This window comes from Coregonus clupeaformis, chromosome 28, assembly GCF_020615455.1.
Source record: "Coregonus clupeaformis isolate EN_2021a chromosome 28, ASM2061545v1, whole genome shotgun sequence".
In the NCBI taxonomy this organism is placed as follows: Eukaryota; Metazoa; Chordata; class Actinopteri; order Salmoniformes; family Salmonidae; genus Coregonus; species Coregonus clupeaformis.
Window position 1 is genome coordinate 1,865,012 of NC_059219.1, and position 15,292 is coordinate 1,880,303.

The window sequence follows — 15,292 nt, forward strand, 5'->3', positions numbered from 1 at the left end:
CCCCCAAGCCATAAGACTGCTGAACAATTAATCAAATGGCCACCCGGACTATTTACATTGACCCCCCCCCCTTTGTTTTTAAACTGCTGCTACTCGCTGTTTATTATCTATGCATAGTCACTTTACCCCTACCTACATGTACCAATTACCTCGACTAACCTGTACCCACATTGACTCGGTACCGGTACCCCCTGTATATAGCCTCGTTATTGTTATTTTATTGTGTTACTTTTTATTTTATGCTTTAGTTTATTTAGTAAATATTGTCTTAACTCTATTTCTTGAACTGCATTGTTGGTTAAGGGCTTTTAAGTAAGCATTTCATGGTAAGGTCTACCTACACCTGTTGTATTCGGCATATGTGACAAATACAATTTGATTTGATAATTCCTGGAAGCTGAAAATGTCCCAGTTCTTCCATGGCCTGCATACTCACCAGACATGTCACCCATTGAGCATGTTTGGGATGCTCTAAATTGACGTGTACGACAGCGTGTTCCAGTTCCCGCCAATATCCAGCAACTTCGCACAGCCATTGAAGAGGAGTGGGACAACATTCCACAGACCACAATCAACAGCTTGATCAACTCTATGCGAATGAGATGTGTCACGCTGCATCTGGTCACACCAGATACTGACTGGTTTTCTGATCCACGCCCCTCCCTTTTTTTTAAAGGAATCTGTGAACAACATATGTATATCTGTGTTCCCAGTCATGTGAAATCCATGGATTAGGGCCTAATGAATTTATTTCAATTGACTGATTTCCTTATATGAACTGTAACTCAGTAAAATCTTTGAAATTGTTGCATGTTGCATTTATATTTTTGTTCAGTGTAGATCATACGATCATATTGATCTTTCATAGTGCTCTTGCTCAATTAAAAAGTTGGTGCATTGAAATATAAACATCATGGGCCAATTGCAACCAGATTATCACCATCTGATAATGTTCAACCTTCCCAAGTTCTCTCACGTCACCCCGCTCCTCCGCACACTCCACTGGCTTCCAGTTGAAGCTCGCATCTGCTACAAGACCATGGTGCTTGCCTACGGAGCTGTGAGGGGAACGGCACCTCCGTACCTTCAGGCTCTGATCAGTCCCTACACCCAAACGAGGGTATTGTATTCATCCACCTCTGGCCTGCTGGCCCCCCTACCTCTGCGGAAGCACAGTTCCCACTCAGCCCAGTCAAAACTGTTAGCTGCTCTGGCACCCCAATGGTGGAACAAGCTCCCTCACGACGCCAGGACAGCGGAGTCACTCACCACCTTCCGGAGACACTTGAAACCCCACCTCTTTAAGGAATACCTGGGATAGGATAAAGTAATCCTTCTACACCCCCCCCTTACCCCACCCCCCCAAAAAAAAATATATATATATACAGTGAGGGAAAAAAGTATTTGATCCCCTGCTGATTTTTTACGTTTGCCCACTGACAAAGAAATGATCAGTCTATAATTTTAATGGTAGGTTTATTTGAACAGTGAGAGACAGAATAACAACAACAAAAATCCAGAAAAACGCATGTCAAAAATGTTATAAATTGATTTGCATTTTAATGAGGGAAATAAGTATTTGACCCCCTCTCAATCAGAAAGATTTCTGGCTCCCAGGTGTCTTTTATACAGGTAACGAGCAGAGATTAGGAGCACACTCTTAAAGGGAGTGCTCCTAATCTCAGTTTGTTACCTGTATAAAAGACACCTGTCCACAGAAGCAATCAATCAATCAGATTCCAAACTCTCTACCATGGCCAAGACCAAAGAGCTCTCCAAGGATGTCAGGGACAAGATTGTAGACCTACAGAAGGCTGGAATGGGCTACAAGACCATCGCCAAGCAGCTTGGTGAGAAGGTGACAACAGTTGGTGCGATTATTCGCAAATGGAAGAAACACAAAAGAACTGTCAATCTCCCTCGGCCTGGGGCTCCATGCAAGATCTCACCTCATGGAGTTGCAATGATCATGAGAACGGTGAGGATTCAGCCCAGAACTACACGGGAGGATCTTGTCAATGATCTCAAGGCAGCTGGGACCATAGTCACCAAGAAAACAATTGGTAACAGACTACGCCGTGAAGGACTGAAATCCTGCAGCGCCCGCAAGGTCCCCCTGCTCAAGAAAGCACATATACAGGGCCGTCTGAAGTTTGCCAGTGAACATCTGAATGATTCAGAGGAGAACTGGGTGAATGTGTTGTGGTCAGATGAGACCAAAATCGAGCTCTTTGGCATCAACTCAACTCGCCGTGTTTGGAGGAGGAGGAATGCTGCCTATGACCCCAAGAACACCATCCCCACCGTCAAACATGGAGGTGGAAACATTATGCTTTGGGGGTGTTTTTCTGCTAAGGGGACAGGACAACTTCACCGCATCAAAGGGACGATGGACGTGGCCATGTACCGTCAAATCTTGGGTGAGAACCTCCTTCCCTCAGCCAGGGCATTGAAAATGGGTCATGGATGGGTATTCCAGCATGACAATGACCCAAAACACACGGCCAAGGCAAAAAAGGAGTGGCTCAAGAAGAAGCACATTAAGGTCCTGGAGTGGCCTAGCCAGTCTCCAGACCTTAATCCCATAGAAAATCTGTGGAGGGAGCTGAAGGTTCGAGTTGCCAAACGTCAGCCTCGAAACCTTAATGACTTGGAGAAGATCTGCAAAGAGGAGTGGAACAAAATCCCTCCTGAGATGTGTGCAAACCTGGTGGCCAGCTACAAGAAACGTCTGACCTCTGTGATTTCCAACAAGGGTTTTGCCACCAAGTACTAAGTCATGTTTTGCAGAGGGGTCAAATACTTATTTCCCTCATTAAAATGCAAATCAATTTATAACATTTTTGACATGCGTTTTTCTGTATTTTTTTGTTGTTATTCTGTCTCTCACTGTTCAAATAAACCTACCATTAAAATTATAGACTGATCATGTCTTTGTCAGTGGGCAAACGTACAAAATCAGCAGGGGATCAAATACTTTTTTCCCTCACTGTATATATATATATATATTGTAAAGTGGTTGCCCCACTGGCTATCATAAGGTGAATGCACCAATTTGTAAGTCGCTCTGGATAAGAGCGTCTGCTAAATGACGAAAATGTAAATGTAATCTGATCTCTTGTTAAACCATTAATATGCGTTAAATTCACCCACATAGCTGATCTCAATTTGCAAACATTATTGGTCACCTCATTACCATTCCTTATAAGCTAATGTTGGTATTACATTAGTCCTGCTTGCTTTCAAAGGGTTTCAAGATATGTTCACCCTCTGGTGGGTATTATCATCAGAAAAATGTAGTCCTTTTTTAACAGACTAAGGGTCATTTATCTATTTGACAATCATTCCGTAGAACTGAACTAGTATTTCCAGCTGATGACATCGTGGATGGTGAAAATTCCATCTGATGACGATGCTCACATCTATTTGTTTTTCAATGATTTATTATTGTATGTCCTCCTGTGTGTGCAGGTCAGTGGGTCCACTGGAACACGCGGGTAGAGGAGTACGTCTACCCATCAGATCTCACTCCAGAGTACGGATCCATCCTGGTCCCCAACGTGGACAATGTCCGCACTGACTTCCTCATCCAGACCATCGCCAATCAGGGCAAGGTGAGAGTCCAAAAACCTAACCCACCTAACCCTAACCCTTACTCTAACCCTCATCCAAACCATAGCCAAACAGGGCGAGGTGGGTGTCCGTATTCACAAAGGGTCTCAGAGTATTAGGGCTGATCTAGGATCAAGTCCCCTATGTATATATAATCGTATTCATTATTATCTAAAAGGCTATACTGATCCTATATTAGCAATCCTGTTCTGAGTATTGTTAATTTGGCTTCTAAGTGGAGGATAAGTTACCCCCTAGCCATGTGATCTTGGTCAGATCCTCAAGAGTAATTCCTTCCTCGTTTTGTTGCAGGCTGTGCTGTTGATCGGAGAGCAAGGCACAGCCAAGACGGTCATCATCAAGGGATACATGTCAAAGTACGACCCCGAAACTCACATGGCCAAGAGTCTCAACTTCTCCTCTGCCACAACCCCACTCATGTTCCAGGTATTACACCTACAAAACAACACCACACACTTTCTGCTCTTTACTCTAACTTTTCAAGTTTAAATGGGTAGGACTTTCTAAGATCAGTTGTGAATGAATGAAAATGTTTTCCAGTCACTTGTCAGTAAGTTTATCTGACTACTCAGGTCTATGCACCATTTATTTACAGTAACAATACTTCAAATGTGCATTTTGTTCCCTTATTCACTGTCTGTAAAGATTAAACACTTTCTTTCTTTCTCTCCAGCGGACTGTGGAGAGCTATGTGGACAAGCGGATGGGAACCACCTACGGCCCTCCTGCAGGGAAGAAGATGTCCATCTTTGTGGACGACATCAACATGCCAGTCATCAATGATTGGGGAGATCAGGTCGGACTCAAACTCAGCACTCATTAAATCACCATAGTGAAAGACAAAAAGTGCACGTTTTCCCATTTGTTTTCCTGGGAAACCTTACCATATGAAATTGCAACCCGAGAGTGTACAGATTATTCTGCCTTTTTACCTAATTTCCTAATTTGTCTCACCCCGCTTTAGGTCACCAATGAGATAGTCCGCCAGCTGATGGAACAGAACGGGTTCTTCAATCTGGAGAAGCCAGGGGAGTTCACCAATATTGTGGACATCCAGTTCCTGGCAGCGATGATCCACCCAGGGGGAGGCCGCAACGACATCCCCCAGAGACTGAAGAGGCAGTTCTCCATCTTCAACTGCACCCTGCCCTCCAACGCATCCATCGACAAGATATTTGGTGGGTTTGGCTCCTTAAAAACTCTGAAATTGCATCTGTGTGTGGAGACTCTATGGTTTAGCTTCTTGATCAGTGTGGGTTTCCCTCTCCCCCTCTAGCATATTTAAAAAAGAAAATGATTGAATACCCTGTAATTTGAGTTACCTGTACTACTTCTCATCCATTTACACTGGGCTTCTTGTCATTTTGACTATATTATATATCTATATATACATATATAATTACACCATTTTATATCTCTCAACAAAAACACTATTTTCTTTCACTTATTTACCTCAATGCTTCGTCCACCTTCACGTCGTCAACCCCTGTTCCCCTCACCTCACTCCTTTCCCTGACCAGGAGTCATCGGAACAGGACACTACTGTGCCAGGCGAGGCTTCACAGAAGAGGTGCGTGGAACTGTGGCCAAGCTTGTGCCGCTGACCCGTCGGCTGTGGCAGATGACCAAGGTCAAGATGCTGCCCACTCCGGCCAAGTTCCACTACATCTTCAACCTCAGAGACTTGTCCAGAGTCTGGCAGGGCATGCTCAACCCAACCGCTGAGGTGGTCAACTCTCTTACTGTGAGTCCATTCAAACGTTCCAGTAAAACTTTATTTGGATATTCTATCTGTAGATTCTCTACAGACTATCAGTAACATTTAAACTAACTATCAACTAACCCTAACCTTAACCCTTACCCTAACCCTTATTCTAAACCTAACCCTAACTGTAATCTTAGAAAACAGTTGCTTATCAACACATAGTTTGTTGATAGTATGACATGCTCTACAGATGGACTATCTGGACTATCCAAATAAAGTGTGACTGAATTTCCTCTTGAAAGACAATAAACATAATCAATCAATCCAATACAACTAGAGGAATAAATATCAAAAGGTTACTCACTGGATCCAAAGGTCTGAATGAACTGAGAAAAATAGCTATGGCTGTCACGATCGTTACAGGAAGCGGACCAAGGCGCAGCGTGATAAGCGTACATACTTTATTTGTACTGAACACGACACAAAAACAATAAACAACGATGCGTGATGTCCTGAAGTTATACACAACACAAACCTTAACGGAACAAAATCCCACAAACCCGAATGAAAAACAGACAGTTTAAATATGGCTCCCAATCAGAGACAACCAGCTGACAGCTGACACTCGTTGCCTCTGATTGGGAGTCACTCAGGCCAACATAGAAATAAGCAAACTAGACCCACAACCTACAACACAAAACATAGAACCTAACACCCTGGCTCAACATACGAGAGTCCCCCGAGCCAGGGCGTGACAGTACCCCCCCCTAAAGGCGCGGACTCCGACCGCGCCAACCAAACACAACAGGGGAGGGACCGGGTGGGCACTCCGCCTAGGCGGCGGATCCGGCTCCGGGCTTGATCCCCACTCGCTCTCTAACCCCCCAAAGTACCCCTGGTCCGGTCTGGCCCTGCTGACCGGAGCTGGACTGCACACTGGTGGAGCGGATTGCTCTAGCTCCCGGCGTACGCATCTGACCCGGTGCGGACCAGGCACCAGTGGAACAGGCACGGGCCGTGCCGGACCGACGACGCACACCACTGGCTTGGTGTGGGGAACAGGCACGGGCCGTGCTGGACTGACGACGCACACCACTGGCTTGGTGTGGGGAGCAGGAGCGGGCCGGACAGGGCTGACGAAACGCACCACAGACTTGGTGCGGAGAGCAGGAACGGGCCGGACAGGGCTGGCGACGCGCACCACAGACTTGGTGCGGGGAGCAGGAATGGGCCGGACTGGGCTGGCGACGCGCACCACAGACTTGGTGCGGAGAGCAGGAACGGGCCGGACAGGGCTGACGAAACGCACCACAGACTTGGTGCGGGGAGCAGGAATGGGCCGAGCCGGGCTGACGAAACGCACCACAGACTTGGTGCGAGGAGCAGGAATGGGCCGAGCCGGGCTGACGAAGTGCACCACTGACTTGGTGCGGGGAGCAGGAACGGGCCGAGCCGGGCTGACGAGACGTACCACAGACTTGGTGCGGGGAGCAGGAATGGGCCGGACTGGGCTGGCGACGCGCACCACAGACTTGGTGCGGAGAGCAGGAACGGGCCGGACAGGGCTGACGAAACGCACCACAGACTTGGTGCGGGGAGCAGGAACAGACCGGACCGTACTGGGGACACACACCACTGGTCCTACGCCGGGATCTGGAATGGGCCGGACCGGACTGGTAACACACCCCAGTACCTCTCGCCGTGCCTCTACACCTTCCACCCCCTCTTCGGCCAGTGGCCCCCGTAACCTGGCGGCCTCCTCTGCCAACCCGCTGGACCGCTCTATCGCGGCCTCCTGCTGCCCCGACGTCGTGAGCCCCCCCCTAAAATTTTTCTGGGGGTCTCTCCTCCCCTTGGGCCAGGCCTCTATAGTTCTCGCCCAACTCTCGCTCTTCTGCCTCCAACTCCCGCTATTCAGCTCCTCAATTGGCTTGACCCAGTCAAAGCTCTTCCTCCATTGTTCCCAAGTCCACTCTCTCCGCTCTTCACTCGGCTTGACCCAGTCGAGGCTGCCACGGATATCTGCTAGGGATTTCCCTGGCGATGGCTCCTCGACTCGCTGCTTGGTCCAGTTGTGGTGGGATTTTCTGTCACGATCGTTACAGGAAGCGGACCAAGGCGCAGCGTGATAAGCGTACATACTTTATTTGTACTGAACACGACACAAAAACAATAAACAACGATGCGTGATGTCCTGAAGTTATACACAACACAAACCTTAACGGAACAAAATCCCACAAACCCGAATGAAAAACAGACAGTTTAAATATGTCTCCCAATCAGAGACAACCAGCTGACAGCTGACACTCGTTGCCTCTGATTGGGAGTCACTCAGGCCAACATAGAAATAAGCAAACTAGACCCACAACCTACAACACAAAACATAGAACCTAACACCCTGGCTCAACATACGAGAGTCCCCCGAGCCAGGGCGTGACAATGGCTTCTGTCCTAAATTACAGTAAGATTCGAGACATTTAATCAGCAGTTGTTCTGTGAATGTAGACTTAACATTTCCATGAGACAAATGTTGTTTTATTTTGACCCTGTATGCTGTAGGTGTTGCTTCAGCTGTGGAAGCATGAGTGTAAGCGTGTGATCGCGGACCGGTTCACCATGCCAGAAGATGTAGCCTGGTTTGACAGGGCCCTGGCCAAGCTAGTAGAGGAGGAGCTAGGAGAGGAAGAGAGGGCTGTGGTCGACTTCGGGGTAGACGGCTACTTTGTTGACTTCCTGAGAGATGCTCCTGAAGCTACAGGTATAGCCAAAGCACCAGGTACTGTATAGCCCCTTCACATGCATACACTATCTATCGCATGATCCTGCATGAGATAAGTCATTTGCAGTTTTTTAACCCTTATTGTCTATATTAAATATGTGCTGTATTTTTCTACCATGTATTAAGGATTCAAACAGTACATTCTAAGATGGTGTGTTAAGGTTTATTATTATGTTGTATATATTGCAGTTTAAAGCAGAATTTCAGGTTATTATATTAAATTATATATATATATATATATATATATATATACTATAATAAATACAAAATATTGCTTCAATATTGCCAAATCAAGCAAACTAGCTATGTGCTAGCAGAGAGTTGGATCATTTGAATGGGATAATCTGGCATTAAAAATGACTACATTTTTCCCACCAGGTGAGGAGCCAGAGGATACAGACTTTGAGATGCCCAAGGTGTATGAGCCCATCGAGTCGCTTGAGAGCCTGATGGACAGGCTCAACATGTTCCTTGACCAGTACAACGATAGCATCAGAGGAGCTGGCATGGACATGGTGTTCTTCAGAGATGCTATGATACACCTGGTCAAGGTAGAGGGAAACTGTCATTATGCTCACTTGTAGTTATAGGTGTTTATGAGCAATTATTACCACCTTTGTCATGAATTATAGTGCATTGTGTATAGATCATAAGGTATTATAAACATGCTTATATCACATTACAATGAGGGTCTTCATAGAAAATATTACTAAACATTCCCATTGGAAGCTTTTGAAAGGCTTAGCTATTGTCAAGTGTCAATGTGCAGCGGTAGGACGGAGTCAGGCGCAGGACACAGAACTGAGTAAACGACGTACTTTACTCGATAAAGTAACCAACACTAATTTCCACGCAGGGAAAACACACCAGCTCACATAAGTCTTAGACACAAAACAAAGAACAAACACGCACAAAACCATGTGGGAACCAGAGGGTTAAATAGGGAAATAATATAATGTAATGGGAACCAGGTGTGTACAATCAAGACAAAACAAATGGAAAAAGAAACGTAGATCGGTGGCAGCTAGAAAGCCGGTGACGACGACCGCCGAACGCCGCCCGAACAAGGAGAGGCACTAACTTCGGCGGAAGTTGTGACAGTACCCCCACCCCTTGACGCGCGGCTCCAGCAGCGCGCCGACACCGGCCTCGGGGACGACCCGGACCGTACCCCTTCCACTCCACGAGGTACTGAAGGCCCCTCGCCTGACGCCTTGAGTCCATGATGGCTCGTACAGTATACGCCGGGACCCCCTCGATGTCCAGAGGGGGCGGAGGAACCTCCCGCACCTCAGACTGCGGGAGCAGACCTGCCACCACCGGCCTGAGGAGAGACACATGGAACGAGGGGTTAATACGGTAATCAGGGGGGAGCTGTAACCTATAGCATACCTCGTTCTGTCTCCTCAGGACTTTAAATGGCCCCACAAACCGCGGACCCAGCTTCCGGCAGGGCAGGCGAAGGGGCAGGTTTCGGGTCGAGAGCCAGACCCGGTCCCCCGGTGCATACACCAGGGCCTCACTGCGGTGGCGGTCGGCACTCGCCTTCTGTCACCTGATGGCCCGTTGCAGGCGCACATGGGCAGCGTCCCATGTCTCCTCCGAGCGCCGAAACCATTCATCCACCGCAGGTGCCTCGATCTGGCTCTGATGCCACGGTGCCAGGACCGGCTGATACCCTAGTACACACTGAAACGGAGACATGTTAGTGGAGGAGTGGTGGAGGGAGTTTTGGGCCATCTCTGCCCAGGGGATGAAAGCCGCCCCTCCCCCAGCCGGTCCTGGCAATAGGACCGCAGAAACCTACCCACATCCTGGTTAACTCTCTCCACCTGCCCATTACTCTCGGTATGGTTTGGATTCTCCACCATAGTTGCACCTATGGAAACACCTACACACCTCCCTGAGCACTGACGTGACCATCCCTTGAGAGCCCTCTGTTGCCACGAAATAGTGGGGTCATGAGAGGCCAACCAGGGAAACCCCAACACCACAGGAAACGCAGGAGAATCGATCAGGAAGAGACTAATTCTCTCCTCATGACCCTCCTGCGTTTTCATACATGGTGGAGCTGTGACCTCCCTAATCAGGCCCGATCCTAGAGGATGACTATCTAAGGCATGTACAGGGAAGGGCACATCAACAGGAACAATAGGGATCCCTAATCTAAGTGCAAATGCATGGTCAATAAAGTTCCCAGCTGCGCCCGAATCTACTAGTGCCTTATTCTGGGAATGCGGGGAAAACTCAGGAAATTCTATGCATACACACATGTGCGCAACAGGGAGCTCTGGGTGAGTCGGGTGCCTACTCACCTGGGATGATCCACCAGTGCCCTGCCTGCTGCCTCGACTCCTTCGGGAACCTCCCCAGCACCGACCAGCAGTGTGCCCTCTGCGGCCACAGTTGGTGCAGGAAACGTCCCCCCCTCCGGTCACCCTTAGAGCAGCACCTCCGAGCTCCATAGGGGTAGGGTCGGAGGTGCTGGGGGATGGAATGGACGGACCCTGACCCGGAGGTCCACGGGTGGCCAACAGGTTATCCAGCCGAATAGATAAATCCACCAGCTGGTCGATGGTAAGGGTGGTGTCCCTGCATGCCAGCACCCGACGAACGTCCTCACGTAGACTACACCGGTAATGGTCGATCAGGGCCCTCTCATTCCATCCCGCGCTGGCAGCCAAGGTCCTGAAGTCCAGTGTGAAGTCCTGTGCGCTCCTCTTCCCCTGTCTGAGGTGGAACAAGCGTTCCCCCGCCACTCTCTCCTCAGGTGGATGATCGAAGACAGGGGAAGGGTGAAATCCTCATAGCGAACCAACATAGTCTATTCCTCCCCATTCGGCGTTGGCCCACTCAAACGCTCTCCCAGACAGACAGGAGATGAGGGCAGACACGCTCTCGTATCCCGAGAGAGAGTCCACCTGGAGCAGGAACCCCTGGCACCCGGCAGCCGTCCCATCATATGCCCTCGGGAGCGAGAGCCGAATCCCACTGCGTCCAGGTGACGGAGGGGTGGACATCGGTGTGGGTTGATCTGAAGTTGATGGGGTTGTGGGAAAAAACCCTTTCTCCCATCGCTCCATGGTCTGCAACATGGTCTGTGCCAAGATTCTGGAGCATCGTCGTGTGCTGCTGGACGCACTCCTCCACGGGTACCGGAGGACTGGATGCACCTGCTGACTCCATATATGGTGCGTGTTTCTGTCAAGTGTCAATGTGCAGCGGTAGGACGGAGTCAGGCGCAGGACACAGAACTGAGTAAACAACGTACTTTACTCGAAAAAATAACCAACACTAATTTCCACGCAGGGAAAACACTCCAGCTCACATAAGTCTTAGACACAAAACAAAGAACAAACACGCACAAAACCATGTGGGAACCAGAGGGTTAAATAGGGAAATAATATAATGTAATGGGAACCAGGTGTGTACAATCAAGACAAATCAAATGGAAAAAGAAACGTAGATCAGTGGCAGCTAGAAAGCCGGTGACGACGACCGCCGAACGCCGCCCGAACAAGGAGAGGCACCAACTTCGGCGGAAGTCGTGACAGCTATCTTAAAGTCAGTCACCAATGAGTGTACGCATCAGATCACTTGATATAAGAATTGCTTCTATTGAAAACAGAAAAGGAAGGAGTCACTCCCACTCCAACACTCCACCTGTCTGTCTGTCTGTCTGTAGGTCTCCAGGATCATCCGCACGCCCAGAGGGAATGCCCTTCTGGTAGGAGTTGGGGGATCAGGCAAGCAGAGCCTGACTAAACTGGCTTCCTTCATCGCCGGATACAAGACCTTTCAGATCACACTAACACGGTACAGACACACCCTCCAATGTCTATACTAGCATACTACTACATACTTCATACTAAGTAGTATGCTAGGAAGGGTATTGGAACAGACACACAGTCTCATACAGTCCCTTTACAACTGTAACAGGCATTTGTAATGTATTGAACGTGGCCATGCAGTTCTGTTTTCCTCCTGTAGATGCACAGTGACTCTGCAAATTTGTCTTTTCTCGATTCCTCACGTCCCCTATCCTTCACTATTTTCACACCTTCACTATCACCTGTAACAACCCTGTGTTCTGTCCTCAGTTCGTACAACACTGCTAACCTGATGGAGGATCTGAAGGGTCTGTACAGGACAGCAGGCCAGCAGGGAAAAGGCATCAGCTTCATCTTCACTGATAACGAGATCAAGGACGAGTCTTTCCTGGAGTACATGAATAATGTGCTATCGTCTGGAGAGGTCAGGACTCACATTGATCACATGCACACACACACATAGAGGGCACACATAAAGCATTAGAGCATTTTCAAGAAGTTGTGTCAATCTGTGTTTGAGAGAAACAATTCTTGTACATTATAACTTGGATAACTGTTGTTATATATTGTGCTGTTTTTTTCAGGTGTCAAACTTGTTCGCTCGAGATGAAATTGACGAGATCATCAGTGACCTCATACCAGTCATGAAAAGAGAGTTTCCTCGGCGACCACCGACCAATGAGAACCTCCATGACTACTTTATGAGCAGGGTCAGACAGAACCTTCACGTGGTTCTCTGCTTCTCTCCCGTGGGGGAAAAGTTCCGGAACAGAGCCCTGAAGTTCCCTGCCCTCATCTCCGGCTGCACCATGGACTGGTTCAGCCGCTGGCCCAAAGATGCTCTGATCGCAGGTGTGTGTGTGTGTATGTGTGTGTCCGTTTGTGTGTATGCATGTGTTTTCGTCTCTGTGTATGCGCACATACAGTATAAATCTATACTGCACACTTTAATAGTGATTTGCTTCAATCTCCAATCTGTTTACTCTCCAGTGTCAGAGCACTTCCTGTCCACCTATGACATCGACTGTTCGACCGTGGTGAAGGGAGAGGTGGTGCAGTGTATGGGCTCCTTCCAGGACGGCGTGGCAGAGAAGTGTGTAGATTACTTCCAGAGGTACCGCCGCGCCACACACGTCACTCCCAAGTCCTACCTCTCCTTCATCCAGGGATACAAGACCATCTATAAGGAGAAGCACTCCGAGGTGCAGACACTGGCACACAGGTAATTACGGTACTTCCTTACTTACTTAATGCTCTTCGTTACTATGTGGAACATACGGCTTCACAGTACACCATGGTCTAAAGAAATGATCGTTGTTTATCACAGCATTTCTTATCTATTGTAATGCCGTGTGTCTATCACATGATTGAATAGAATACTAGTATTATATAGTATTATATTCTATCTACCAATACATGGTGTCTACTATACTATATCGTGCTCTTAGCATTCTGCCTTTCAGTCATCCTTTTACTCATTAATATGTGTTCAAGAAAGATTAGACCAAATTTACCTGGTATACTTGTATAATAGAATGATTGTTGATCCCATTCTGTTTCCCCATCAGGATGAACACAGGTCTTCAGAAGCTGAAGGAGGCCTCTGTGTCTGTAGCATTACTCAGCAAAGAGCTGGAGGTCAAAGAGAAGGAGCTGCAGATCGCCAACGAGAAGGCAGACATGGTGTGTGTGTGTGTGTGTGTGTGTGTGTGTGTGTGTGTGTGTGTGTGTGTGTGAGTGTGTTTGGTGTATGTTAGTCCTCTATCTCTTAATTCCCAGTCACAGACTTACGAAATACCAATACCAGAACTTTGAAGTGTACACATACTGAACAAAAATATAAACGCAACATGCAACAATTTCAAAGATTTTACTGAGTTACAGTTCATATAAGGAAATCTTTAGGCCCTTATCTATCGATTTCACATGACTGGGCAAGGGTGCAGCCATGGGTGGGCATTGGCCCACCCACTTGGCAGCCAGGCCCACCCACTGGGGAGACAGGCCCAGCCAATCAGAATTAGTTTTTCCCCACAAAAGGGCTTTATTACAGACAGAAATACTCCTCAGCAACCCCCCTCCACCCCCTCAGACGATCCCGCAGGTGAAGAAGCTGGATATGGAGGTCCTGGGCTGGTGTGGTTACACGTGGTCTGCGATTGTGAGGCCGGTTGGACGTACCACCAAATTCTCTAAAACGACATTGGAGGCAGTTTATGGTAGAGAAATTAACATTAAATTATTTGGCTACAGCTCTGGTGAACATTCCTGCAGTCAGCATGCAAGTTGCACACTCCCTCAAAACTTGAGACATTGGTGGCATTTTATTGTGTGACAAAACTGCACATTTTAAAGTTTCCTTTTATTGTCCCCAGCACAAGGTGCACCTGTGTAAGGATCATGCTGTTTAATCAGCTTCTTCATATGCTGCACCTGTCAGGTGGATGGATTATCTTGGCAAAGGACAAAGGCTCACTAACAGGGATGTAAACAAATTTGTGCACAAAATTTCAGAGAAATAAAGCTGGAAAATGTAGGATATTTTTTATTTCAGATCATAAAACATGGGACCAACACTATTCATGTTGCGTTTATATTTTTATTCAGTGTATAACGACATAATAACTCCACACTTTGGAAAAGTAAAAAAAATAAAGTTGCTTTATGTCTCTCTTGTGATGGTTTGTTGTGTCTCAGGTGTTGAAGGTGGTGACAGTGAAGGCCCAGGCAGCAGAGAAGGTCAAGGTGGAGGTCCAGAAGGTCAAGGATAAGGCCCAGGCCATAGTGGACAGCATCTCTGCTGACAAGGCCTTCGCTGAGGAGAAGCTGGAGGCTGCCAAGCCAGCCCTGGAGGAGGCTGAGGGTGCACTACAGGTCTGTTGGGAGGGGGCAGAGGGGGCACTACAGGTCTGTTGGGAGGGGGCAGAGGGGGTGAGTGGGGGACAAGGGGGTTCTTCTGAGTAGCATCAGACCCAGTCATTGCTTCAAGTTCAGATCTCCAATTGTGTTTGGTGTGGCCTTCTCTGACCATGGATGCACTTGATTAAGCTGGAGTTTACACTTTTAAGACAATTCCATTGGTTCCATTGTACCTGGAAAAATCAGTTTTGACAAATGTATTTGACCCAATTCTTGTCCCTCAACGTCAGGGGTGGGCAACATACGAGCCCATTCATACTGGCCGAGGGGAGGTTTAAAATAAATAAAAAATAAAATTGATTATCTTGGGCTAAAAAAACACTTCAGGCCACTCTTGAATGTCGAAAGCTAATGGACCAAATAACTGCCGCAAATTGCCCTCCGCTGAATTTTGAAATCCCGACGTGGCCCTCTAGCTGAAATGAT

General features: G+C 47.8%; 1 protein-coding gene across 1 annotated transcript in view; it reads left to right on the top strand.

Moving 5' to 3' along the window:
• The window catches only part of LOC121570064 (dynein axonemal heavy chain 5-like), a 71,750-nt gene that overhangs the window by 46,069 nt on the left and 10,389 nt on the right, over nucleotides 1–15,292 (top strand). The window contains 13 exon segments of the mRNA XM_041881528.2: nucleotides 3,472–3,614; nucleotides 3,925–4,059; nucleotides 4,307–4,429; nucleotides 4,598–4,811; nucleotides 5,154–5,377; nucleotides 7,898–8,096; nucleotides 8,496–8,668; nucleotides 11,803–11,933; nucleotides 12,218–12,371; nucleotides 12,532–12,799; nucleotides 12,938–13,169; nucleotides 13,516–13,630; nucleotides 14,645–14,821. Coding sequence (XP_041737462.2) covers nucleotides 3,472–3,614; nucleotides 3,925–4,059; nucleotides 4,307–4,429; nucleotides 4,598–4,811; nucleotides 5,154–5,377; nucleotides 7,898–8,096; nucleotides 8,496–8,668; nucleotides 11,803–11,933; nucleotides 12,218–12,371; nucleotides 12,532–12,799; nucleotides 12,938–13,169; nucleotides 13,516–13,630; nucleotides 14,645–14,821 — 2,288 coding nt within the window.